The sequence below is a fragment of the Lates calcarifer genome, linkage group LG21 (genome assembly GCF_001640805.2).
Source record: "Lates calcarifer isolate ASB-BC8 linkage group LG21, TLL_Latcal_v3, whole genome shotgun sequence".
Taxonomy (NCBI): domain Eukaryota; kingdom Metazoa; phylum Chordata; class Actinopteri; family Centropomidae; genus Lates; species Lates calcarifer.
In genome coordinates, this window is record NC_066853.1 from 24,155,677 (window position 1) to 24,181,688 (window position 26,012).

General features: G+C 40.6%; 2 protein-coding genes across 2 annotated transcripts in view; both read right to left on the reverse strand.

The window, feature by feature from the left end:
* Positions 1-370: 370 nt before the first annotated feature.
* LOC108888187 (phosphatidylinositol transfer protein alpha isoform) lies at positions 371-10,687 on the reverse strand. Its single transcript, XM_018684055.2, has 12 exons — positions 10,509-10,687; positions 7,964-7,994; positions 4,200-4,345; positions 3,868-3,959; positions 3,591-3,598; positions 3,267-3,341; positions 2,543-2,626; positions 2,360-2,437; positions 2,161-2,271; positions 1,851-1,973; positions 1,400-1,441; positions 371-1,316 (listed from the first exon to the last, which is right to left on the reverse strand). Exons 1-11 carry the CDS (start codon positions 10,523-10,525, stop codon positions 1,400-1,402), a joined length of 807 nt encoding a protein of 268 aa, XP_018539571.1. The 5' UTR covers positions 10,526-10,687; the 3' UTR covers positions 371-1,316.
* Positions 10,688-11,819: 1,132 nt separating this feature from the next.
* Positions 11,820-26,012, reverse strand: part of LOC108888180 (large neutral amino acids transporter small subunit 4) — a 28,854-nt gene continuing 14,661 nt past the window's right edge. The window contains exons 6-14 of the mRNA XM_018684039.2: positions 22,982-23,074; positions 22,680-22,813; positions 22,042-22,253; positions 18,440-18,583; positions 17,684-17,810; positions 17,428-17,560; positions 16,971-17,044; positions 16,285-16,408; positions 11,820-16,183 (exon numbers count right to left, since the gene is read on the reverse strand). Coding sequence (XP_018539555.1) covers positions 16,022-16,183; positions 16,285-16,408; positions 16,971-17,044; positions 17,428-17,560; positions 17,684-17,810; positions 18,440-18,583; positions 22,042-22,253; positions 22,680-22,813; positions 22,982-23,074 — 1,203 coding nt within the window. The 3' untranslated portion in view covers positions 11,820-16,021. The remainder of the gene's footprint in view (positions 16,184-16,284; positions 16,409-16,970; positions 17,045-17,427; positions 17,561-17,683; positions 17,811-18,439; positions 18,584-22,041; positions 22,254-22,679; positions 22,814-22,981; positions 23,075-26,012) is intronic.

Below are 26,012 nucleotides of genomic sequence, written 5' to 3' on the forward strand. Positions count from 1 at the left end.
ACTGCATTAATTTTATCGACTATCGACATAATTTTTGATAACAAAAGGTAACTTCTGTGATACATGGAGTTCGCATTTGCAACACGTAGGTCTCAAAATCTCATGATTATGTAGTATGCTGACCTGATGTTTCTCTGCAACACTGCTACGGATGAGTTCTACTTTGAGGATTATGTACAAGTAAGTATTTAGATATCTATGACTCCTTATCTGCCGGATTTAGTGTTTTGAGTCATGTTATGTTTCTGGGGGATGCTTTTATTCTGAAGGATGCAGGCTTAAAGTTTTATTGTAGCTGCAGGTGGTGGATGAGATCTTTGCGCATAAACTACGTTTACCAGCTAAGTACTAAGTACAAATATACAAAAAGCAAGGAACAATAACATTGTCTTTAATGATATGTCTCAGTACATTAAAATCCAGGTTATTACATTGAACACAGAACAAAACTGACAATGACAACCTAGGCCAAACCTTTGAACAGTTATCAAGACAGAACTGTATCATGTGTCAGACATTTTGAAGTCTGCTCAGAGTTCAGGTTTTTCTTAAATATTTTCATCAGAAACACTCAAAAACCCAACCCAAAGCTATAATAAAACACAGCAGCTGGCATCTTTTGATGAAGTTAAACCACCTGACCAAGAGATGGTGCAGTCACACCAGGATTACCAGACTATTCTGTCTTTTCAATGTAAATATCTCCCACAGCTTTACCTCCAGCCACCATGTCATGATAAATTTCCAGTCTGACAAAACAGAACAGTCAGTGTACTTGTCAAAAGCACTGATCTCGATTTTATTTCAGTTAATTATTTAAAAATTATTTTAACTGGATCTTTTGTAAGTGGTCAGAAGACTTGTGGAGCAACTGTCTTGCTCTGGTCAATAAATCAGAAATCACAGAGGACAGGAAAATACAAAATCAAAAAAAAAGAACAAAACCCAAATAATTGTCATTAAAAAAGGATAACAGTATTCATAAATGCTGCTTCAGAGACAACCCACACCGGTTCCCTAATTTAGGGGATTTAAGAGAACCAAATAGACATAAGCAAGAATATTTCATCTCCAAAACTAATTACCTAAATCACAAAATTGTCTCAAAAAACTAAAAACTGCTGTAGTTGTATTCAAATGCAGTACATAAATACACACACGCTTTTCAATAATGAGCTCTTATTAAGAGCAAATTTTATTAGGATATAAATGTGGTATTCTTGATTATGCCTATGATGCTGTTCTAGGTCTAGTGTCCAAAACAAGGAGTCTGAGCTGGCTGAAGGAAGTGAAATCCTCCTGTATCAGAGAGGGACCTGAAGAGGAAAACAAGACTGATTAATTAAATGTTCAAAATCCTAAATGTGAAATATTGACAAAACAATAGTTTAATACTCACTCATTCAGCTGCCATGCCTTTAACTTCATCATTCTGCCTCATCTGTGACACAGAGAGAGACATATATTAGAAGTGTGCTAAAGTGTTAGGTTTCTTTTCACAAGCGCTGCTGTTGGGAGCAAAACAATGAAGGAAACCTGTGTAAAGACTGTTCTACAGAGGAAATATTTCTTGTTATGATGACATATAATTTAATCTTTTTATTCTACATATTGTGTATTTTTCTTTGTCACTGTCACTGGCTGTTCAAACTGGGAAAATGGAGAAAAAAAATGAAATCAGTCCATGGCCACACAACATGCCAGGTCTACATCAGTTATATTATGTGATTGATATTGCATTGACAGTATCTTTTTCATGTTATACCAACATACCAACTTCTCGTGTTATAATAGGAAAAGTTTCTTGTATTAATGAGCGGTGTGGTGTACAGTATACTACGCTCAGTCACCTCATCCAGCTCTTTCTTTGTCTCTTCCTCCATGCGTCGTATGTCATCCATCGTCAGATGCACCCAATTGTCAATCGTGCAGAAAAGCTGTCTGTGGAAGAGGGTGAACAAACGCTGCTCCACCTGGACAGAGTGGGTGTGTGAAGAAAGACAGCATGAGGACACAACAGAGAAACAGAGGGAGAAGAAGAAGAGAAAGGACAATAGTACAGAGAGATATAAAGATCATCTCAATAGAGTACATTTTCCTCTGCACATTAATTCATACATCTCATGTTCAAATATAAAGAAATAAACAACAATTTTGTACCTTTTGAATGAAGCTTTCTATCTTGCCCTGTACTAACATCTGCTTGAATTCAACAGTGACAAGCTTATAGGCACACATGTGTGGACAGTCGGGGTTGTTTGCAAGTTCTTTCTGCAACACACAGATGCACAGATAAGATAAAAACACAATATCTCAACATGTTTAAACTCATTTCATTTCTTTAAGTGAAGAGAGATACCTTCCAGTCAGGTCCCAGAGGGCCTCTACCTGTCCTCTCTGACTTAAAGATGGCTGGATCATACTCTGCTTTGTAGTCCTAAAGAATGAATGCAACCAGTACAGTGAAATACAGTATAACTGTGTTTATCCTGAATGTACTACTGTGCTTGTTTCTAAAACACCAGCAATTTTTTTTTCTTACCTTTTGATTTACGCAACTTCTATCACCAATGTCAATGTTAACTATTTCAGTTGCATCCCATGTGCTTTTGTCTAGTCCATGTACCTGCAGCAAGGCAAAAATCAAACCACAATATTCGGTCATTTGCTTGGTAAAGACTTCATATTTATGTTTATGTGTCCACTTCAATCTCTCATTTCCAAACTACAATTACCTCACGGTACATTACAGTGGCTCTGACTGCTAACACGTTAACAGCTCTAGTGCTAACATAGCATAGTCAGAGTAACAATGCTAACATGCTGATGTATAATGTTTGGTTACTATCTTAGTTAAGCTTGAAAGATCCATTCTGCTAGCATGGCTAAAAACTTTTCTGAAACACGACTGCAACTTGTACCAACTGACCCACATCTTAATAGACCCAGTCCATGAATTAAATGCAAACAAAATGGTCGCCCCCTCACCGATACTGAAAACACTGGATTAGAACTATCTATGACTTCCAAAATGATTAACAGCTCTCTTAATACACAGTCTAACAGTAGAAACACCACTAGTACAAGCTCTACTGTTTTATGATGCTACATATGTTGTATTTGCATTGGTTCTGTTACTTCTGTAAAAACAACAGTACCATAATTTACAAACATAGAGCCAATTTTGCATCATTAAGTCCAACTCATTCATTGCTCAGTGTAATGGTGGGTAAAGTATGACCACAACTAGCCATGACATGACTTACATTCTCCTGTTCCCCCATATCAGGCTTGTGCCATGTCTCGATTTTAATCATGAACCTGTCATTCATGTAGGTATTCTGTAAGCACAGGAGAGATACATAACAGGGTCAGTCAGCAATCATATTGTCACATGCACACATACAGATCGCATTAAAGTTTGTAAAAAGACACAGTGCATCAATGTTCCATTTCACTGGACACTGTATTATAGTCATTAGAATGGCCCCATATTTAAAACAAAAAAAGAAACGCAAGAATGTGTCGAAGGTTTAACTTAATTTTACTTTTAACTTCTATATGGAAATTCAAAAAGAAAGAATACTTACTGTGAGGACTGCATCAGAGGAAAAGGTGGGTCGCGATAGATAGGGGATGGATCAGAGAGAGAGGGAGACACAAGATTTTAGATAACACAAGCATCAAGATTTTCAGCTGAGAAATTCCACAACACACACTGTAACTATGCACCATCACCCAACAGCTGGTCTGTGCTATTCAATGGTGCCACAAAGACACTGACTGAGATCTGGTTGCTAACCTATATCCAGTGATAAATTATTAACTGTCACCCAACATGTTGTGTGTATGTGGGGGGGGACTCACTGGTTCGACAGTAAGGATATGCGTTCCAGGCCTTCTCATGAATCTCCAGAGAACCCTTTGGAGCGATCATACGGATGATACCTGGTACTTTACTGCAGAGATAAAAGTGGGAATTAATGCAGTCACACATGTATGCAAAATCAAAAGCACCAACTCCTGTAACAATATATTCAGACACAGAAAAACATTAGGTACAATTTTTGAGTTACAACTTAGGAAGCCTTTATCAGGGCTGCCTTTTCAGAAAGTGGTGCAATATTTTCTGTGTACTACTTAAACTTCCTATGCAGAGTGAGATATGAAGCATGTAGCAGTGCTGAGCAGCAGCCAACCTCTGCAGGTGGTAGATCTTGTGGGTGTACTGTCCCTTCTCTCCATCCTTCTCATAGGGCTCATTGACCAACACCTCCACACCTTCTCCTCCACCCGTCTCATTCTTACTGGCTTCTGCTACTGTGTATAGCTGACCCACTTGGTACTGGAGAAACAAAAGAAGAAAGCATGGTTATTGTTCACAGATAATTTTATACAGTAATGAATTTAATCAGTTTTCTCATCCTATGCATTGGTGCCTGGGCCGCAAAGACTTAACTACCTATTAATTCATGTGGTGGATAAAAGGACATTTAAAAAGAAAAGCTGATAAATTCTGAGATTTGGGAATTAACTTCCTCCTGGTGATATGCTTCTCGCTTCTCTCTCTCTCTGTCTTTCTTTTAATTAGTGACCCCTTATTCGCACACATTTTAACTTTTCACAGCAAGAAAAAAAACAGGACATCACAGCTACACTAACCAACATCTTTATATTAACTTTGGATCGAATTAAATGTGGTTTCTCCAAGTGACAAAAGAATTATAACCAACTCTCCCGTGTCCTTCAGCTATGTGGAGCATTTTAGCACCTTTAGACTCATTGTTTCAGTTAAATGGCCCACAGCCTCCGCCCATTGAAAAATAGGATTTAGATGATGATAGATGACGTTAAACTACTGTATAACTTGCACAAAAGAAAAAAAACTATAAAAAATAACCAAAGGGAGACACGAGGGAATGGGCAGACTCTCCCTTGTGAGAATCCCTCTGTCATGACCTCTGTTAACCATTCATGTAAATGACCGCATGTTAACTATATTCCTTTATCCTAGACGGCTTTGTACGTGAAAAAAACAGCAGAGTAAGCTTTTTCTTGACCTCTTTCCCCTCTCTTCCTCTTCTCCTTCCTCCTCCAACCCCCACAGTTCAAACCCTTCCTGAGTCAGGCAGAAGTGTTGTGACACTGGAAAGAGTGACTCACGTCGCTGGTGCTGTCAGCCAGGCCAACACACTCCTACTTCACACACACACACACACGAAACTTTCTGACAAATCTAAGTTGTCCATTAGGTGTTTTATCCGATGCTGAAACATCTGTTTGCCTTACATTTTGGTTCACTGCTAGTTGACGAATAGGTAATTTTATCCCCCCTACTGTGTAATTAATAAATGTTTGAGGATTTGAGTGACAGTTGATGAGACACTGACACTTCTGCTGCTATTTGCAGCTGGAAAAAAACTGTGGTTGAAACAAGCCACGCCCTCCTCTCCCCAGAGACAGAGCACTGCTACAGGGTAGTAACCTATTTTGGTAGCTGTGGACACTCAGCCTTGCCACTGTGAGTAGGAACTCAGGAATGTGACTTGTCGTGTATAACCAGTACATCTCCTCATTGTCAAGGACAGTCAGATGTAATGCAGACCTTAACTGGCAGTGCAGAGGAGGGAAGAGACTCATCGGTTGCAAACAACAAACAGGCTGAACCTGAATGGAGGTGGTCATAAGTACTGGACAAAACACGTTGAGGCAAAGTTTGTCAGCAAAAATCACATTAACTGACAAAAACTAGGTGTGGATTATGAAAGAACATTTTATTGGTTTAAAGTGAGAACAGAAATCACTGGGTTAAAATCTTGTGTTGCGTTTCAGTCACATGTTAATAACCATCAGTATGACTTGGCTGCTCCAAGAAACAACATCGCCAAAGTGTTTGGTTGTTGCAACTTGTTTGAAGCCATAATTGCCCACCAACTTTTCCACACAGTGCTGTATAATGACAAAACACTTTGTATTTCAAATATATTATGCCATTAACTGGAGCAATCCACTGATTTTACACATCACGTTTAGTATACCCATCATCAGTGCATGAGTACAAACTCAACCTGAAAACAGGTGAGTGATACATTCTGAGGTTCTGGAGATGCTTTGCCGAGTTTAAAAAAAATTTACCCAGATGATGTTGTAATGATGTCATCAGGGCAATCATGGTCTAAGCTTCGAAGAGACACTGACCAACAACGAGGCTGCTGTGTTACACATCACAGCTCTAATTTCACGATGCTGGCATACTATATAAACCTTTCATGTGGTTCTGTGTAAACAACCAAAGGCGGCATAGTCAAGGGAATTCTTAACACCAGTACTGCATGATCTCTGTGTAAAAAGGGCTTTAGAAAACAAGCAAATATTGACATTCACGAAGCTAAAACCTTATGCAATGAAGGGATTACCTTAACTATATAGCTAATTTTTTTTTTTTGTGAGAGTTTGATGAGAAGATCGACGCCACTCTCACGTCTAGTAAAGTAAATATGTAGCTACAACCAGCAACTGGCTAGCCTCATTTAGCTTAGCATAAAAACTGGAAACCGATAGCTTGACTCTGCCTGAAGAAAGCAAAATAGTTTCCCAAACTGTCAAATTACTCCTTTAGTTATTTTAATTTTTGAGTAATCTACAAATTGTTTCAGTTCTGTAAAATATTACACACATGAAGAGATTTGCTTCTCAACCTAAATTTCCATATTCTCATATTTTGAAAAGCACCTTTGGTAATAGCAATGCAAAACTGAGTAATCCCACAGCTCACAGTCTGAACTGTAGTTCATATATACATTTTTTTAGTTCATATACACCCACCCTACCTTGTCTCTACACACACGTGACAGCACATATCGATTAGATACACAGATCACAGAGCACACACCTATTTCATTCACATTTAATCAAGCTCAAGCTCGACTGCCACAATCACACTTACTTATGCAACCTACACACAAAGCCAGAAAATGCTTTACACTGAACTGGATCAGAGGAAAAGCCGGTCATTCAGCCAACTGTGATTACGTAGCTTAGTGAAATACTGACTACTCCTTTGAGTGAAGCAATGGAAAAACAAAGAGTACAGTGTTGTATGGAACATTTAAATGTAGAATGATCATTAGGTAAGAAAACAGTAAGTTCACATACAGGTGCAGTGAGGGGGTTAAAAAACACTGAAGGTTCTCCCATAAATGTAATGAGGGGGAAAAGTGAAGAGGCTGAACCTGCTCTCACACATGTAGGTAGCAGCCACTGGTGTGGTAGATTAAATACAGCTAAATAAATTTTGAACCTGATATGACGCTACAGCTAAGTGCTTCAACTACAAGGGCATCTAAAGGCAGCCTAAAGTGACAGTCCTGAGAGCAGCTAACTCCAACAACACCACACATCTAAACACATACTGTGCTGAGTGTCAGCCTCTTAGTGTGGTATGTGTAAAATCCTATCTGCTCTGTTATGCCTTCAACTGTCTCTAAAGGCAGTAAAATCAGATGCATAGTTGTAACTGAACTATGTTGATCAGCAGCCTGGAGAATTTTTAACAGCATTCATGTGAGGAGAACTCAGTGAGTAGTTACTGTCACTGAGAGAAAAATAATAAATATTTATCAACCAACACCAGAGAGACAGGAGACAGGAACTGAAAATGAGAAAATGTCCAAAGGAAACTTGTGATTTAGAGGAGATGCTGACAAAACATTGTGAAATTTAGACTTCATTTTATAAAATGCTATAAAAACTCAACTTTTTAATAGCAATTCTATTAGTTAATTAGTAATTCTATCAACAGAACAGCCCTAATCTGCTTTTATCAAACATTTGTCAAATGTTGAATTGTTTGCCAAGACAACATCTCCTGAGTATCGGATGCAACTAGAATATTTACATTACATCAATATCAATTATCATGTACTGTCCCTGATAAAGCAAAAGTAAACAAATGACTCCTTACCTCCTCCACTGAAATGGGCAGGACAATTCGGCTACAGGAGAGAGAAGAAAAACAAGGAGGTATTAAGGAACGAATATACTAGTCAGCATTAAAACAGAAAATACAACAGTGACAATGTTGTCATAGGTAAATATATCATAGGCCTAATTTACAATCAATCAAAATCTGGAATCAAAAGGAACTTGAATACAAAAACCGTATGAAGTATGAAATGGACAATTCACTATTTTCACTGGGAGCAGTGCCAGATGGTTCCTTGGTTAGTTACCTTTGGATGGAGTCAGTCATTTCCTGTCTTTACGTTAAGCTAAGCTAACCCGCCAATGACTCCAACTAACAGTGCATATTTACCATACATGCATATTGGTGTCGATCTTGGTCATTTAACTCTCAGCATGACAGTGAAAAGCATATATATTGAACTACTGTTTATGCTCAATGAGAGCCTCTTAAGTAATGCCACTGAGTTATTTTCATTTCCTTTTATCTAATTAATACTTGGTGCCTTGCAATATTAAAGACCTACTCCAGCAATTTAGTATTGCACGCCCAATAACTAACTCCCAAGAGACAGATTTAGGTTAAAATTGAAGCAGCAGAGGCTGTGATACCCTGACTTTTATTACCTGCGATGAGTCAAGCTCCAAAAACACAACCTACATTTCCCATGATGCAACAAGTCCTTTATTAGCTGTTCCTATGACAGAAACACATGCCTTCCAAACCTATACTTTCAGTTCACCCTGCAGGCTCTGTTATAAAGTCTCAAGCCCAATCTCTGAGCTATTTTTTAACATTTTGGAAAGTTCTTCCAGGCCCACACAAGGCATTGTCCAACTGTTTTCACAAGCTGTATAGCACTCCTTGTAATGAACTAACTGAATTTCATTTGAAAAATCAGAGGAGTGCTCCTGTTGGAGCCAGTTGGACCTGTGGACACACCTGCGCATTAATTTAGAGGGTGTGGGTGTGGGGTGTTCAACAAATGTAGGGAAATGTAACTACTACATAAAGGTGACATGGATAACACAAGCTTGCAGTGACAAACGGAAATGACTAATGTCTCTCAGCATTCAGCACCTGCAGATGAGGCCATAAAAGTAGCAAAGATAACAATATCTGTTGTTCCCTTTCCCCAGTGTACCAGTCTTTTCAAACCTTGCACAATAACATCATGAGTCAGGTTTTCAGAGAGTAAAGTTATATACATTGAACAGTGGGAAGTGGTAACATGGTTGGTTCTCTGCTAGTTCCCACTATCACAGGAACCTTACCAAGAGGAAGAGGAAATTATAAAACTGAAATCAAGACTGGCACTGTGAGAGAACGAATAAGCCTGGCACTTTTGGTGGAAACCCTGCATGTGTGAGTTGATACAATAGCCAATTAATTGCCACCTGTTGCCAGTCTAGCAGGGCCTGAATATTTCATTACAACAGATCAGCGTGGAGGGAGAACCTTCCAGGCATGAACTTGATGGCTAGTGTGATGAAAAGATATACGTTACCCTGCATTCATACACTGACAGAAACACTGTTCAGTCTGGCCATAATGTCTAGCTAAACAAGCCCATTTATTTTATCTTACAAGCAGCTTTTCTTGGGTCATTATAATTGAACATGGCCCAGCCTTATAATGCACTTTGCACCATGATCATATGACAGCCAGCTACTGGATGATGTTCCAGTAATGATGTGCATATGACATGACAGTCATAAAACCGCCAGGCTCAGGAGTTACAAGAATGTAGAATTAAAAAGGATCATTAGTTCATTCATCCCCTTCAGTCAAGCTCTTTGAGGCACGTTTTTGATTTATTTGGCTTTGTGAGAAAAACTAACTCAACTCCCATAAGACCCAGTAACCGCCAAGCTCAAAAACCCGAAACTCTGTGCAACATTTTCAACTTTAGATGACTTTCCCTCTACATTCAAGGGAATGATTTGAGAAATGCAAATTCACATCTTTTCTGAACATATGAGATAAATTCTCTGGTGCAGCATATAACCATAAATATATTTAGTCAATGGAAAATTAAACTTGCAAAGTTGTCTGGCTGCACCCATGGCATTCCCCGTCGTGCTAAATTACAATGTAATGTCAACTTCAGTCATTAGCGAGCAGTTTAAACCCAAGGGTTTAGTTGATTTACACCCCTATTTCAAATACAAAGTTCAACGTATCTATGCCGAAATTACTATCATTCTCATATAATCAAATAACTCATTTACTTTAAACTCTACCATGTAGGCACTTTTGCTAACAACCAAATGAGCTTTAAATTGCCAGAACTTCGTATGGAGTTCTGAGATGTCCACATCAGAGAGCAAACAGTTCCAACAAGCTAAGGTGGTGAAACACAGGGAGACAAAACAGCTTAGCGAGATATGGATACATTTTTGAACGACGACAGCGGTATCCAGACCTGCTTTCTTATGTAGTTAATAATAAAAGAAACGTTGGCAAAGCAAGCGGTCGTAAAAATACCCGTTTCTGTCTGCTATGTCATAGCAACAGCGCCGTTTCAGAAAGTTACGGTACTCACAATTCTTTGATCAGCATGATGACTGTGCCTCCGCGCAAACTGAAGCATATGACAAAGTTGAAACCCCAGAAAAACTTCGTCAAAGCTGACAACAGCCGCTCATTCACTCCGTTTTACCTCGGAGTTCCTTCCTGGAAGATGCCGTGCGTGTTGGCGACGGGGCGCGGCGTCGAAAGAGGAGGAGACACCCACCTTTAGTTTCAGGTAACCTCATGTTACGTTCACGTGCAATTGGTAAACCATTATCAAGTCTTAACCAACGTGACCTTTATTTTGTGATAATGACTTCATGTGCATCACAGTGCCCCTAATCCACTAGAATGGTATGAGGAAGCATCCAGACCCCACAGGTCAGTTTCACTCAGTGTTCCTAAAATCAAAACCAAGTAAGGTGAAGTACATTTTAGTTTCTATGCTCCTCAACACCTGAGGTCTGCTGAAAACGGTCAGCTCATTTAAATCAGGGCCTAAAACGTGTGCTGTAGCTTTCCAATAAATTAAATATGTATTCTTTTTAATCTTTAACCATTTATTTGCTTGTTTTTGCTTTTGTTTCTATTTTCATTGTCTTTTAAATGCAGTTTTAATGTATTTCTCTGCCTATGTGAAGCAATTTTATTACTGTCCACTAAGATCTTACTGCTGTCAGCAGTCTCACTATTGACATTTGACTCTTGTAGAGTGGACTTTACTGCATTTTCAAGCTCACACGTCACTAATATCCTGGTGAGCCTAACTGTGATTGACTGTGATATCAAACAAATGGAGTTATAGTCATACATGAGGTTAGAGGTCATAGCGAGTGTTGTAAAGTTACCACACTAACTGTGACTATAGCTCAGTGAGCATCAGTTGTTGCACAAGGATAGCGCCAGGCTCCTTGTCTTCCCAGAGGGTGGAGTAGTCCACTGAACCTTCTGTGTGTGTGTGTGTGTGTGAGAGAGAGAGAGAGAGAGAGAGAGTGAGAGAAAACGCCCCAGTGTGATCAAACCAGTACAGGGAGAAACCGTCAACTCTGGCTCAACCTGTTTATCTGAGACGAGTTATTTATTTGAGAGCTTTTGCCCATGAAGGATGTTCCTCTGTAAAACAATGCTGGGGAAACTCTGGTTTCTGTTGCCCAAGTAGGTTTGCCTATAAAGTTGCATGTATCACTTTTGTATCAAACAGATATTTGTATTCTGTTACACTCCAGATACAGAGAGTATAAGTGTTACAATAACAGTCTGACCCCTGCTGCTCTGAAAAAGTACTGTCCTGCCTTTACCAGAACACAGAGATGTGCAGTAATTATTTGAAATAAGAGACACATTTATACAAATTACTGTGTTTATTTTGCTTCATATATTGATCTGTCTTTTTTTTCTTTCTGTTGAAACATGACTTGAAATGTCAGTGACAATGGCTATACTGTGGTGCAAGACAAAAGAAAACCAAATATACAATATAGAACCATGAAAATACACATTCTCGTAAACATCAAAGAAAAAAAAAACAGAATGAAAGACAATGAAACTAAACGGAAACATGGCAGGTAGAAAAAATACAAAACGTACAAGCCAGGGGAGAGAAAAACAAGGTGTCAGTGTTTCAGCTAAAATCCCCATTTTCTATCGTCACACATGGCCATAAAAACACCCGCAAGCAATTCATCAATACATCAATCAATGAACAAAACTACTGTAATGCAGAATCCCTATTCTAGGAAATTGGGATGAGACCGGGAAGATGATGGTATTGAGGACAGGGTGAGTTGTTTAAGGTATGGCAGTGATGGAAAGTGCTGTTCAGTTTCCCATTTTGAGGGAATGAAGATTTCACCTGATAACTCATCAGTCATTCACCCGGGCTTAATTATCATTAGGTTACCTGTAATTACAATGCACAGAAGTTTGTGGCTTAAGACAAACTGTCTGTAAATTAGGTAATTACCTGTTAAGCCAGAGAGTGAGTTCAGGATGGATTACCAAGCAAATGAAAAATCCATTTTCATCATAACCCACATTCATAGAACTGGAGTTAAGTACCTGTCTGTTACGTCCAGTCTTACCAGTATCTGACAGGACACACTAACAGATACTTTCTATGGAGTTAAATTAGTGCCATAATTACTTTACTGTGTTTTTTTTTTTTTTTTGAAGGACAGATGTACATAAGGTTTCATGAGGTGAAAACAAAAATTTGCAAACTTGTAACTGAAAACCTGTGTACAGCAAATACATTTAAATTTCTATGTGTAAATTCACATTGTTGTATCTCTCTCAAGAACAAAAATACAGATGACAGCAACAACACAAATCTTGTGAATGTCAAACACAGTGGTGAGCATTTGAAGTATATGAAAAGTTTTCCCACCTTTCCAAGGAGTACTGGTACAAAAATGATCAATGTCTCTGTGGTTTTGTATCTACAACGTGCGAAGATTGACAGAAGAAGTCACATCTGTTTTCGGGGACAAAAACATGTGAGACAATGTGGTGGAAAATAGATGGACTGATTGAGATCTGTGATACAACAATGTAAATTTCAGGACAAATAAAGGCAAAATAATGTACTGAATTCCTGCATACTGTTTATGCAAAACCAATGTTTTTGTCATAGACCTTGGTCAGCAATTTGATGCCTGACAAAGATCTACATCCGAAAAGTTACTTTTTAAATAAATGCAGTGTTGACATTGTGTAAGGATTCATTACTTTCCTCTGCATGATTTCATTTTCTTATGTACCTAACAAGATTCAATATGACATGCATAAAAATGTATAAATGTGAATTTAGTTTTCTTACAAAATTTGCAAATTTCTTCCACTTTACAAAAGTTCCTTCACATTTGTGATCTAAGTAAACACAACTTTGATTTCTGCACCAATTTTACTCCATAGAATCCTCTCTGATCCTTCACAGATAATTAACTCATGCAGTTTAATGAGGATGAATGTGCAGGTCTAATTGGTGAGTCCACACTTATGAAAGTTCCTGAACTGAGAGACAAGACTCTGTTGCACTGTCCATGCACATAAAGGCAATATCATGAACATGTGAAGCAATATTTTTTTTCTGAGTATAAAAAATAACAGCATCTTTCCATTCCCATGTTCTGAACAAATCTACATCCGAAGCTCTGAGTATACATTCTTGCATCATGCGCCACTATTAAGCAGCCATGCACTGTGTGTACGATACAGTGTGGGCAGGCCATTCAGAAATACACGACTGAGGTCCATTTTAGAGGTCTAAAGTGCATTATGTGCCATTCATTTCTCACTTAGTCATTCATTGGGAGCCTCTGATGGCAGTGGAGTCTTGTCTCTCAGCTCTGTCGTCAGTAAACATTTCAAGATGTGTTTGCAGACTGATGGGTGGATGAAAGCAAGAGATAAACAGATAGAGGAGAGAGGGACTGGGTGTGCCACATCCTGTCTGAATCCACTCCTCCCATCATGTAGAGAGGCACTCTGAGGATCATGGCTGTCTTTGGAAGTGCCTCTGTGAGTTACTGCCAGGCAGAAAATATCTGAGGAGCTTCACACTACGGCATTTTAAGACAGCGAACTGAATCGAATTGAAAATATTATCTCCCTGCATCATTCTCTACACGCTCCATGCTTCTGTTCTGGGCTTTTTTTTTTTTTTTTCAAAGACAAGGACTCCTTATTGTCCATGTTGTCTCATCATGCACAGCTTTTCTTAGAAGCTGGAGGGGTGTGTCTCTATCAGTCTGCTACTTTCAAGCTAATGTCCCTTTATGAGGTGAATTCAAGTTTTCCAGAGCTGCTGCTGTGGTTGCACTTTGTGTTGTGGTGCAGTAATATCACAAAACTGATTAAAGTAAACAAAAACAAAGAGCAGTAGTAATTTAAAATGGTAACTTGATTGGTTCTTTGGAAAGCTGCTGAAGAAGCAGGTGTTAGTAATTTGATGGCGAGTCGTTGCCTTTGTGGTAAAATGACTTCAACTGCCCCTGAAAGCTAAATACACACAACACATTTCTGTAATTAACTAGCACCCTTTGTGATTTAGCAATACCATAAAATATATTGTTTGTGTGTGATTGTGTGTCAACATGTTGCCCAGCACCCCACAGAAGCACTTATTGCTATAACGAATGGAAACTCCAAACTCATGTGTTTAACAAGTAGAACAACAAGGGGCTCCACCTCTACACCACTCCTTTAAAAACATGCTCTATCTAATATTACTGTCCCATCTACCTACTCTAAACACATTTCCTCCTCCACATCTTAAGATGATGTATAGCAAAAAAAAAAAAAAAAGATTTAACAGCACATCTGCGATCATATTGCAATAAATACATTTGCAAAACACAACAAACGGTTACATATTCCAAACATATATGAGGAATTCATGACTTAGAAAATGAAAACTAGACCGACATGACAAGTTGAGTGTCTTCCTGCACTGGTTACTGAATGAAACTGTAATATAGGGCTAGCACTGTGGTCACTGGCATCATGCGGTGAAGTTCATCTAAAATCAGAGACCTGCATTATGTAACACACACGCAGAGATGCTGCAGTGTTTTTTTCTGTCTTATCTGTGCATCATGTGCTATCATACTGTGTGTTTCAATCTGAGCTGCTACCAATACTGCTGTCTGTGGATTCTTAGTCAGTTAATGCCCTGAAGCGCAAGAGGAAGCAGAGATGTCATGACCAAAGGAGACACTTCTGTGTGTGTGCGTGTACTGTTTTTTTCTCCCAGAGGATGTTTAAGTCCTCACAAATAAACCAGACACCAAGCAGCCATATTAAACACTGGCTCGTGCTGTCTGAGAGAGATGAGTGTTTAGAGACAAACCTAGACCAATCAGAAAGCGAAGGCTGTCATGGTTACTCCACGGTTATAACATGGTCAGGACACACCAGTTTTTGTTAGGTGGTTAAGTTGGGTGCCTCAAAAGCACAATACTATCACTGAGACTTTGCCTCCTCCAAAGTCTCCTCACTTTCCATTGGCTGGCATCTTCTTCTTCCTCTATGTTTTTTAAGGAGGGATGGCAGAGACTAAACCAGAGTGAAATAAAAATGACAAGAGTGAAGAAGAGGAGTAATTTGGGCAGAAATAAAAAGTCCTTGGTCACTTCTTCTCTCTCCCATTAGTCTATTTTCTCCTCATTTTGGAGATGCAGTCGAAGGGATGGGTGGGGGTAGGGGTGGGGACGGTGAGGCCCCTTCACACACATCTCCTCTTGGCTGGAGAGGATGTGTATGTGTGTGTCAGGTTTCTCACAGTGCGTACTCAACAGATGAGGGAGGGTGAACCTGGGTGTCACAGTGGTGTGCAGTCCTGTTTGGCCAGATGGCAATATGGCAGTATAATGTGTGAAAGTGTGTTTGTGTGTGTGTGTGTGTGTGTGTGCATGGGGAATGTAGAGGATTTGTGAGTCATCAGACGAACTGAGAAAGGTGCTGGAGGACAGACAAGTTTTATCTTTCTCTTCTTCTCTCAGTCCTTCTCTTTTTAGTATGGAACTCTTCATTCTTTGTCCCGGTCTAGACGATGGCGTCGGGCTTGCTACCATTGTTGATCTTGACATAGATCTTGGGATCCTCGTCACGCTCGTCTCTGAGGCGCTGGAGGTAACGGCTGTGGCACAGCAGGTAGAGGGGCAGGCAGAATCCCAACATGCTCAGTGCCAACAGGCCCACGTTCACCTGAAGACAGCATTAGAGTCATGATGTGAGCCTTTGATTAAAACTCTCCTGCTGTACTTGCTCTTTTGCTTATAAATAACCAGATATTTGTAACATCTTACCCATAGAGGGTCTCCCTCCAGGGGTCCCACCATGGCCATGAAGAGAGGCTGCTGGAGTAGGGCGAACAGAGCGCTGATCAGAGACTGCATGCCTGTCAGGCTGCCAAACTGAGAGGACGGGTACCTGCAGCGGACAAACATGTTACATGTCTCAGATGGTAAATTCAGAAGAGGTGTCATCACTAAACTGGGGTCATACGTCATCGTTTTTGGATAGCAAAGGATGTACCATGAATATGAATATCAACTCCTGGGTGAGCTAAAGGTTTGACTCCAACTGAAGCCAGATAAATTAAAAATATACTGCACACACTTAGGTGATTGTACACTATTGCCAGAAGTATGTGGACACAAGTGATACCACTTTTGATATAGGTCTGTTTATCCTGGTTTGGGCTAGGTCACTTCATTCCAATTAAAGCAAGACTATCTAGCTCAGCAGCAGTCATAACTGACGATTACTGGATAATGCTAAATGCTAAAACCTACTCTAACAATAGCACAAGTCAAGAATGATATGGTCCGTGACCTGACTCTGGTTCTTAAGACTGACATCAACCCCTTCAAATCCTTTACATTTATTCCACAGTCAAATAATGGTGTAATGTTCAGGTGTCATGTGGTTAATCTAGTCAATGGTATATTCTATGGTATCAAAGTGTGTTTTTATCACTAGGTAGACTTACACAGCAGCATAGAGGCCTCCGACAGCAGAGTGGATGAAACCTCTGACAATAGTGTGCAGGATAAAGGACAGAATCTGAGGAGGAGATGAAAAGAGAAAAAAAGAGAAATTTTCCATTAAGCACCTGGTCATTTTGCAGCTGTCCTGTCCTCACTGAGAAATGGTTTTCATCTTTGATAAATGAGATCTGGAATGGGTAAATAACATGCTATGACTTTTTTTGACCAGTAGGTGTCGCTAAAGTACTTAGAAATATCAGTAGCTGCATTGCCATGTGAATATCTCCTGAACATCATGTACATCTCTCAGTCTCTCCCTCTCTGCAGTGTTAATGCTCTGTGTGAGGAGACTTGGGGCCACAGCAGCACATGCTGGGAAATGTGCATACTCAAAATTTTCTAAGAAATAAAACAGCTCTCTATCCACTGGTGTGTGTGTGTGTGTGTGTGTTTGTGTACCTGAAGGGGCAGGTTGGGGATAATGCAGGTGATTCCAAAGCCAACCAGGAGCAGGTTGGTGAAAATGAAAGCTCTGGTGGCATTGATGATCTTCTGGATCTGTTTGTTGGGGCGACGGGGCTGACCAGGCTCCCTAATGGAACAGAACAGAAGAAAACAGAGTCAGGCATTTTCTCATTTTTTTTTCCGACAGCTGCTTTTTCTTCTTCTTTTGTGCTCTCGGTCTAAGTGTGTGTGTTTATGTGTGCAGCCTCACCTCTTGGTGCTCTTGTCATTCTCGTCCTCGCATTCTTTGAGTCTCCAGTCCATGACGTAGCCAATCACAGGAGAGGTGACCAGACACAAAAGCTGGAGCACGCCAAATATGGACGTGTAAACACTCACTGAGAGACAGACGACAGGACAGACAGAGTTATTATCATGTTTATAAGTTATATTTTGAGGTTTGAACATGAAATGAATGATATGAAGAGTTAAGTAGGAAATGCACAGGCAACAACACACTGTACACTGACAGGTCTGTGAATGTTACAGGGCTTTTTTTGGGTCATGACCACACATTATACGCAAACTTCATGCTCTCACAAGACAGATAAAGCAGACAGACAGCTGAGGAGAGAAAGTGAGGAGTGTAGCTGGTCAGATCTTTCTAACTTTGGCCTGAGGTCTCTTACCCACTTGCATCCTCTCCACTGCAACAGCAGCAGGAAGCCAGCATGACAGGAAAAGAGAAAGAGCAAGAGAGACGAACGGAAAAGGAAAGATGGAGCTGAGTTAACAACGAGCAATTTTAGCGGTTTTAGCTGAGCAGAAAGCAACAGCGAGAGGATTGTTAGGTGTCACAGGGCAGGCAGAGAAGTAGTAAAAATAGCCTTGAGAAGAGGTAAACACTCACTGCAGCACAGTTAAATCTTTGTGCTCAGATGTTAAAGATAAAAAAGTAACTATTCGCAGACTCCACTGGTGTTTTCATGTACAGTTTAATCCACCACATGCTCACAGCAACACACACCTGTGCTAAGATCTCCCTCTGTCAGGGACTCCAAGATGGTGTTCATGGCTCCCATGTAGAAGATGAGACGCAGTTGAGTCACACACATGGTGATGAGGCTCAGTAAGAAGATGGGACTGAAGATACTTTTCATGAAGGACTGGGCTGCAGAGGAAATGAGAGAGAGAAAAGAGGTCATTAGAGTCAGGGCTAGATCAAACCAGTTCGCTAATATACCAGATACACAGTGGCTTACCATGAAATATCAGAAATATTATCCACAATAGTTTTGTTAACATTTATTAGATGGATGTGTTTCCTGCACAGAGCTGCATTTCAGACTTTTCCCTACTGCTTTTATAAAATACAGTGACTGTACATTTCAAAGCAGTAAGGTATCCCAAGGTTTCCTACACACTGAAAAGTTGGGGATTACCAGGCCCAATATGTGACTTCAGCACTGTGTGTGTTACTTTGTTATTCACTTACATAATGTTCCCTATGCAGATAGGGTATTTATATGATCACAGAGATATCCATGGTCTCCTCAGGAAGATAAAATGTTTGCAAAACCAACATTTTCACATTATTTTTCTGGGTAGACAGTAGGTATCTGTCAGATCATGGGATGAACTTCACCCTTGGACAATGTGTAAAAGATTAAATTGTAAAGGGGTGCCACAGAGGTGGAAGTTGGAGGACTCCAAGAGACAAATTAAAACAGCATGTTTTAATATTCTTGTCCAGATAGAAACCAGCCTTAAAAACAGTATTTCTAGACTCTTTGTCTAAATCCATAGCCTGCATAATCTGTAAAACAGAATGTTTTAATTTCCGTGAGGTAGACAAATAGTCCCTGTTTTGCATTTCAGTGCACAACCTTAATGATGTCCTCTAAACCTCTGCAGTCTGCAGGTAAAGCACCAACAGTGAACTTCCATGCACAGTATAGATGTCTGCAAGCCCACGCACGCCTCTTACCCTACATGAGATTCTCTGTCTCTTTTCACTTTCTAAACTCTCTTCATAAGATGGAAAACTACACCAATGTTCTTCCTCCCCAGGGTAAGTCTACTGTTATGGTGGAGGGGAGAGATTGTCATCTAAATATTCCCACCTGCCCCTGGGTGCCATGGTAACATGTCTTAACCTGCATGAGAGACCATGTGGCTGGGGGACTCAAAGAAAGGTGGGTTCTAGGAAAAGTTGATCATTAATCAAAGTTGTGAATATAAATGGAAAATGGACACAACTGCCCATATGGCGAAGCACTGGACAAACCAATTAATGGTGGGTGCACAGATGGAGCAGATGGGTTTATTACCCAGAACAACAGGTATCCACCCAAGCCTTAATAAAGGGAATTGCTCAGTAACAGGTCATGCTTGTAAGGCATTATCATGTTTTATAAGCACTTCTACTCTCACATTACTTCGTAATTGTTAAAATCAGATCATTATATATTAAACTCAATGTGCATTAACATTAACAACCTGTCTCTATTTCTGCCTATGATCAAAACATAATGTAAAATGAGTCTACGGCCATGCTACCAGCTCAGTGAGGCTGCAGATATGCTAGCTAAATGCTAACATAACCATGCTAACAAGCTCACAATGACATTGTTAACATGTTGATGTTTAGCAGGTGTAATATTTATGATGACCACCATCTTAGCTTAGTGTGTCAGCATGCTAACATCTGACACATAAAGTACAACAACAAACAAGAATTTCTGTAAAAGATTCTTTTCTCATTTTTTATCCGAACCACTACAGTGGCAAAAACCCTTTTATTGTATTGCTTTGATCAAGGCAGCCATATAAAGCAGCCTGTAAACTATCATATCAGTTCCATAAGATGACAAATGAGACATAAAAATCTAAACAATCAATTTGAAAAAAGACTTTCACTGACTTTACTGCTGGCTCAAAATGTAGTTTACATACCAAACTAGTACACTGTGGCTACAAATGTAAGAACTATGTAAGTACACTGAAACCTTCACAGCTGCCATCAAATTAGAGCAAAATGAGCGGGGAACAGATTTGTGTGCAAGGGCGTAATATGGGCCTCTTTAAAGCTCCTGACAGACGGAACATGTCCAGCTGTTATGAAACCAACCATGAGCATCCTGACTGCACTCAAAACACATACACACAAGAGCACACACACACACTTGGACTGGCTGAAACTTCAACCCACAACAATGCTCCTCCACAGCTCCCTGCCAGCATGCCACGCACCTGCTGAGCGGCTTTTCTAGGAACGGGGTCTGAACCGATTGCACGGTCCGTTTGGTACCAAAGAGGCCGAGAGTCGAACAACCAGATCCCCTACATGTGGGAGTCCCTGACCCCAGTGTGAGAGCCAGGAGGGCCTGAGGAGGCCTGGGGGTGTAGGGGTAACAAAGGTTAGCTTAATATGGATGTAGGGCAGAGGTAAAGGGGCAATTTAGTGGCACCACTGGGATGTAAGGGGTGCTTGGGTGTACAGATGTAGGTCAGGCCTAAGGTTTGATGTTTTTCAGAGCTAAGGGGTGATGCTGCTGACTTTCCTATCATACATTACATAGATTTACATACAACTTAGTACCCTGAGAGGTATCTGTTTTAGGGGAACTGTTCAGGACATTGATGAAGTCTGTATTTCTTATGGGAATGTGAGAGGTTCGTTAATGTTCTGAGGAGGAGTTTATGTTCTTTAATTACACAAAACAAAACTCATGGTGGATTTCAAGGCATGTCCTCTTTAGGCTCAACATCTTTAGATGTGTCTGTGTTTAGGAAAAACAATTAACTTGATGCTGCGTTAATTGATGGTTTTGGCCTGATGGAGGAAACAGTGCAAGATAAAACACAACACTGACATATCCCCTTTAATGTCGTCCTTACAAACAGGTTAGAAAAGGGGTGTTGGCCAGATACACATACAGACACATTAGCTACTTTAACATTTATTTGGAGTCATATTTCTGAATGTTATGTCCAATTCACTGTCTTTTTATCCTTCTGAAAAAAATATTTGACTTTTTAAATGATGTCAAACGTGTATGTAAGAAAAAGGTTAGAGTTTACTAACTCTGTCCTCAGTGGACAACTTCAAAAAGTGCTTATATCACTTATACATCTTATATATATTCCACCCGAGGGCCGTGGGATGGACTGTTGTCTGGAGAGCTTTTAGACAAATTTATCACACGGAGCAGCTCTCCTGCTCAGTTCATTCACAATGCCGACTCAACGAGCAGATTGGCTTTTGAGATGCTCGGATGAATATTCATAAGTTGGCAAAGGGGACACAACAAATAGTGGGACCGACTTTGCTCAAGACTGAATCATTTGAGCACAAGGGGCACTTATGTTGACTTATCTGTGTTTTTGAAAGGCTCTGTTTCACCATTTGGAGTCATTTTTCTCACACACACACACACAGAAGTGACATTCTCTCAGCAGCAACTTGGGAACTCCAGTTTTGATGATCAGATGGCAACAAAAGCCACTGAAAAAAACTGTGAATGGGCAACACCAGAAAGAACACACATTCAATTAAACTTCAACACTCTTACTTTGACCTCCACCTTACAACGGATTTCTAAGTTAGATCTTGTGTTCCTGACTTACTCTCTTCCTCAGTCTTGCATTTCACCTCCAGGTCGACGGTGGACAGGCACAGCTTGTTGGCCTCCTGCGTGGCCAGGTCTTTGGGTGGCTGGTGCTGCTGTTTAATTGAGTTGCCTACACTGAGGCGCCGTCCCACTGTGGTCACCTGCCGATAAAACTGCTTCCCTGTGATCTTGTGGTCAAAGCCCAGCCAGCTGAACTTGATTTTCACCCTAAAGAAACAGTGGAAGAAGACAACATGAGGGAAGGAAAAAAAACTCCAGTGTAGAGAGAGGAGAAGGGAAAAGACAGGAGAAGACGAAAGATCCAGGTGAATGAGAACAAAGCCAACTGATCATCTGGCTTTATGGTCTTTCCTGTCTTTGGGGCTCACTTGGCCTCTGCTGCATTACACTGGGATTTAATGTGCATCAGTGTGTGAGCATGCATGTTTATGTAGTCTTGTACGTGTGTGTGGTAATACACTGATCTCTGTGGAGAATGCAGGCTGTCTGGGCTCAGTCAGAATCCATTTGCAGCAAGTATAAGGTTAGCTAATAGCATTTCAATGGCTGCTTAACAATGATCGCTGGAGGCTACAGAAATGTTAAGATGCCTTTGTATGTATGCCAGAATGAGTCCATGTCTATTCATCTTACGTGAAATCCATGTCCTCTGGGCCGGGGAAGGGCTCCAGAGGCCAGTTGACGAAGCAGTTGAGGAAGACGAGGCAGGCACAGCCAGCCCAAACCAGCAGGATGGAGATGAAGGTGGCACCCAGATCATAGATCACCTACAGGCGGGCAGACGGCACCCAAACAAATACATCACAATGAAGAATCAGTAACACATTCTGTTATCGCAGCGTAATTCTTCCTGAGCTAATGCTAGAGCACCGCCTCTGCGGAGGACTCTTTGTGATGGATGAGGACAGATGAACTGTAAATGACTGCAGAATTACCTTAATGCCAGGGAAGGTGACAGCAGAGGAGGCGTAGGATCCAATCATCAGGGCGATGAAGGTCGACCTCAGGTCTCCAAACATGTTGGGGAGCTAGGGAGACAACAGAAAGCAGAAAATAAATAACTTAACAATCTTAAAGATCATATACAGCAAGTTCATATAAACACACAGTAAACTAAAGATGTCTAATAAGTTGTTGAAAATATCTTGACCTCTTTATGATCTGAATATGATTTACATTACTGTGAAACACTACCAGCCTGAGGCTTAAAGGAGAAAAATCAATTATCCACTTTCCAACACAACACGCAGAGGCACAGACTGATCTTGGGCATCTCAAATTTCACTGTGGAAGTAGAGAATAGCTTTCTGAAGTGTATCACCTCAGTGCTTCAGTGATGGAACTTTAAGGACCAAAAGTGGTTCAGGCACTGCAAAGTCTGCTGCAGCATTTTCTACTGACTTAAAGTGAAACTATCCAACTTCTAAAAGAACCTGTGAGCTTCACTATGCAGGTGAAAGCCTGTCGACCTTCTGTTAGCTCAAATCATACCTGTGACTGGATCTAGTTAACTACAGGAGATTAATTACTTTGGTTTGTCTCTGTGGACAGTGTGTTAGCTTACACACTAATCCTTACCATATTTGTCTTTATACAATCAACTAAAATCTGCAAAATAGCACATTGCACACATGCAAGCAAATACTTCACCCTGCTCAGCATTATTGGCTATTGATAGGCTTGTCCCCACAAAGTACACCCAGTGCTGCTTGCAGCAGGGTGCTTCTAGCACTGTTTTCATTCCAGGATCTGAAGCAGTGCAGAGACAGCACAGCCAGATAGTCGTCTTGCATAATGACGCTCAACCCACAACTCGAGACAAGAGCACATGCTGTTCTTAACTTCAACTTCAAACTGTAAACAGCCTTCTTCAGGAAGTTGAAAACAAAGTGCAACAGAGTGCGAGAGAGCAACATGGGGCTTGGAGATTTATCATCTTTGTCAGTGTGATGTTTAATTTATGAACAATATAGTTTTAACATGGAGGAAAGAAATCAGAGTCCAAATCAACAACAGTGAGTGAAGGGATTTCCTGGTGAAAGAGTTGGGGGGGGGAGTTAAAAATTAGAGTATAACATTATTGTGGTTCATAAGCTGCAATACTGCGCTCTCTCATTGTCCTCATCTGTCCATCCACCCGTCCATCCAGCCACTGTGCTCCCCACAGGGGTGCAGCTTGTTAGTTAGAAGGTTGAACCCTCTCACCCCACACAAACATCAACACCCCCCCACACCACCCACCCCTCACCCAACACACACACACACACACACACACACACAAATTGGACCAAAGGTGAACTACAGAAATTACTACTGCTCCCGTTTCTCAGAAGCTGCAGTCGACTGCAGTTATGACACTTGACAAGAGAGCTGTGACTGACATGACTGGGGGGGTAAGATGGGTGACCTTTGGCCCAGTTGGAGGGAGAGGAGAGGACAGAAGAGGAGAGGAAAAGAGACGAGACACAAATGACCAGCTCAGCTTGTGACTAACTCAGCAGACTTGATGCGGTTGCGACGAATCAAGGCCAACTCATGATAGTAATGCAGAGTCAACAGGTTCACATTTCCCCACTGGTGCTCTGTCACTTCCTCATCTTTTAGTCTGTGACGATGGACGTCATTTTTTATGTCCAGTCTGCTGCAAGAGCTCTATTAATAGCACAAATCTTGGAAAGAAATAGGTAACCTTTGTAAGGGACTGTATGAAAATTATGAGGTAAGCAGGGGGCTCAGAAAAGGTGGAAAATGTTGTATTTTTTCTTTTTTTTCCATGAGGAGTGTTCAAAAGAAATATTAATAACCATGGATTGAAGCTTGCTTTTTAACAAAGTGAAACATGCCACCCCAGTAACTTTTCATCAGTCCCCAGGTCATAAATTCAAATGCACATTTACCCATTCAGAACTCTGGGTATTCAGTGGATGTAAAAAGTAATAAGGTCACTGCCATGTGGACAGTCAACTCTCTGGTGTCTCTCCTTCTGATACACCCGGGCCTGTTTATTTGCTTTGAGAACAGGTTCATTTGGGAGAAGCACTGTTGTCACTGGCGATAACTTCTACAAGTGCACGGGTGAGTGGGAGAAAACGACAAAATCATGTGAGCAAACAGCGCAGCACCAGAGCAAAAACCACAAACCAAATCCACAGCCCATCACTGTGATGCTGCCTGCTGAAGCACTTCACACGTCACATTGGGAGTTTCTCTGGGTTACTAGGCCTGAGTCATGGTCAGCTGCCGAGACCACTGTTTCCCAAAAACATGTCACAAACCAGTTTGGTCTACTCATTGTGAAAGAAGAAGCAGGGATTAATGGGCTCAGCAGCGTGAGCACAAAGAGTGAGAGAGTGCGTTGATGGGAGGAGCAGCTGTCAGGCTTGATGAGCGGAAGATAACAGTGTTTCTGTCGCTGGAGTCAATAACACATCAGTCAAGCAGACAGGTAAGTTTGTGACTGTTAAACACTGGAAGACAAAGAATCTGCTATGGCCTCGTGCCAACAAACACACAACGAGAAACTGACTGCATAGTAACTGTACACAGTCACAAGATAACAGACATGACTGATGTTACCTCCATGAATATGTCTGAAATGGTCTAAACATACATTTGGCCCAAACAAAAATATCTTTTCCATCATATTCTCACTCACAAATGCCAGTAAAAAGTACCTGAATTCTAAAAATGCGTTATGACTCTGCAATCCTGTACTTAAGCATAGCTGTACTTTGAACTGTGGGCCTGTTCTCTCTTTGTTTCTCAGAACTAGTTCAGAAGACATAAGATGAAAAGTCAGAGGATGATGAGTTATTACTATACCTCCTGAGGGGAAGATGGCAGCCTGTTTTTGTGATGTTCTCATGGTAAAAGTATTGTATTGCCTGTATTTGAGCAGATGTTAAGGTATGGTATGTGATTGTGCAGTTCTTACTTTGAGGATTTTTACATTGTTTGTTTTGGACA

Bases quoted from the DNA above. Each gene is read 5' to 3' on its own strand.
- LOC108888187 (XM_018684055.2), bottom strand. The intron at 3,960-4,199 runs GTTGGCTGCTGC...TTATCTCTGCAG, and splicing joins AAGATCTACCACCTGCAGAG to TAAAGTACCAGGTATCATCC. The intron at 1,974-2,160 runs GTACAAAATTGT...CACTCTGTCCAG, and splicing joins TAGAAAGCTTCATTCAAAAG to GTGGAGCAGCGTTTGTTCAC.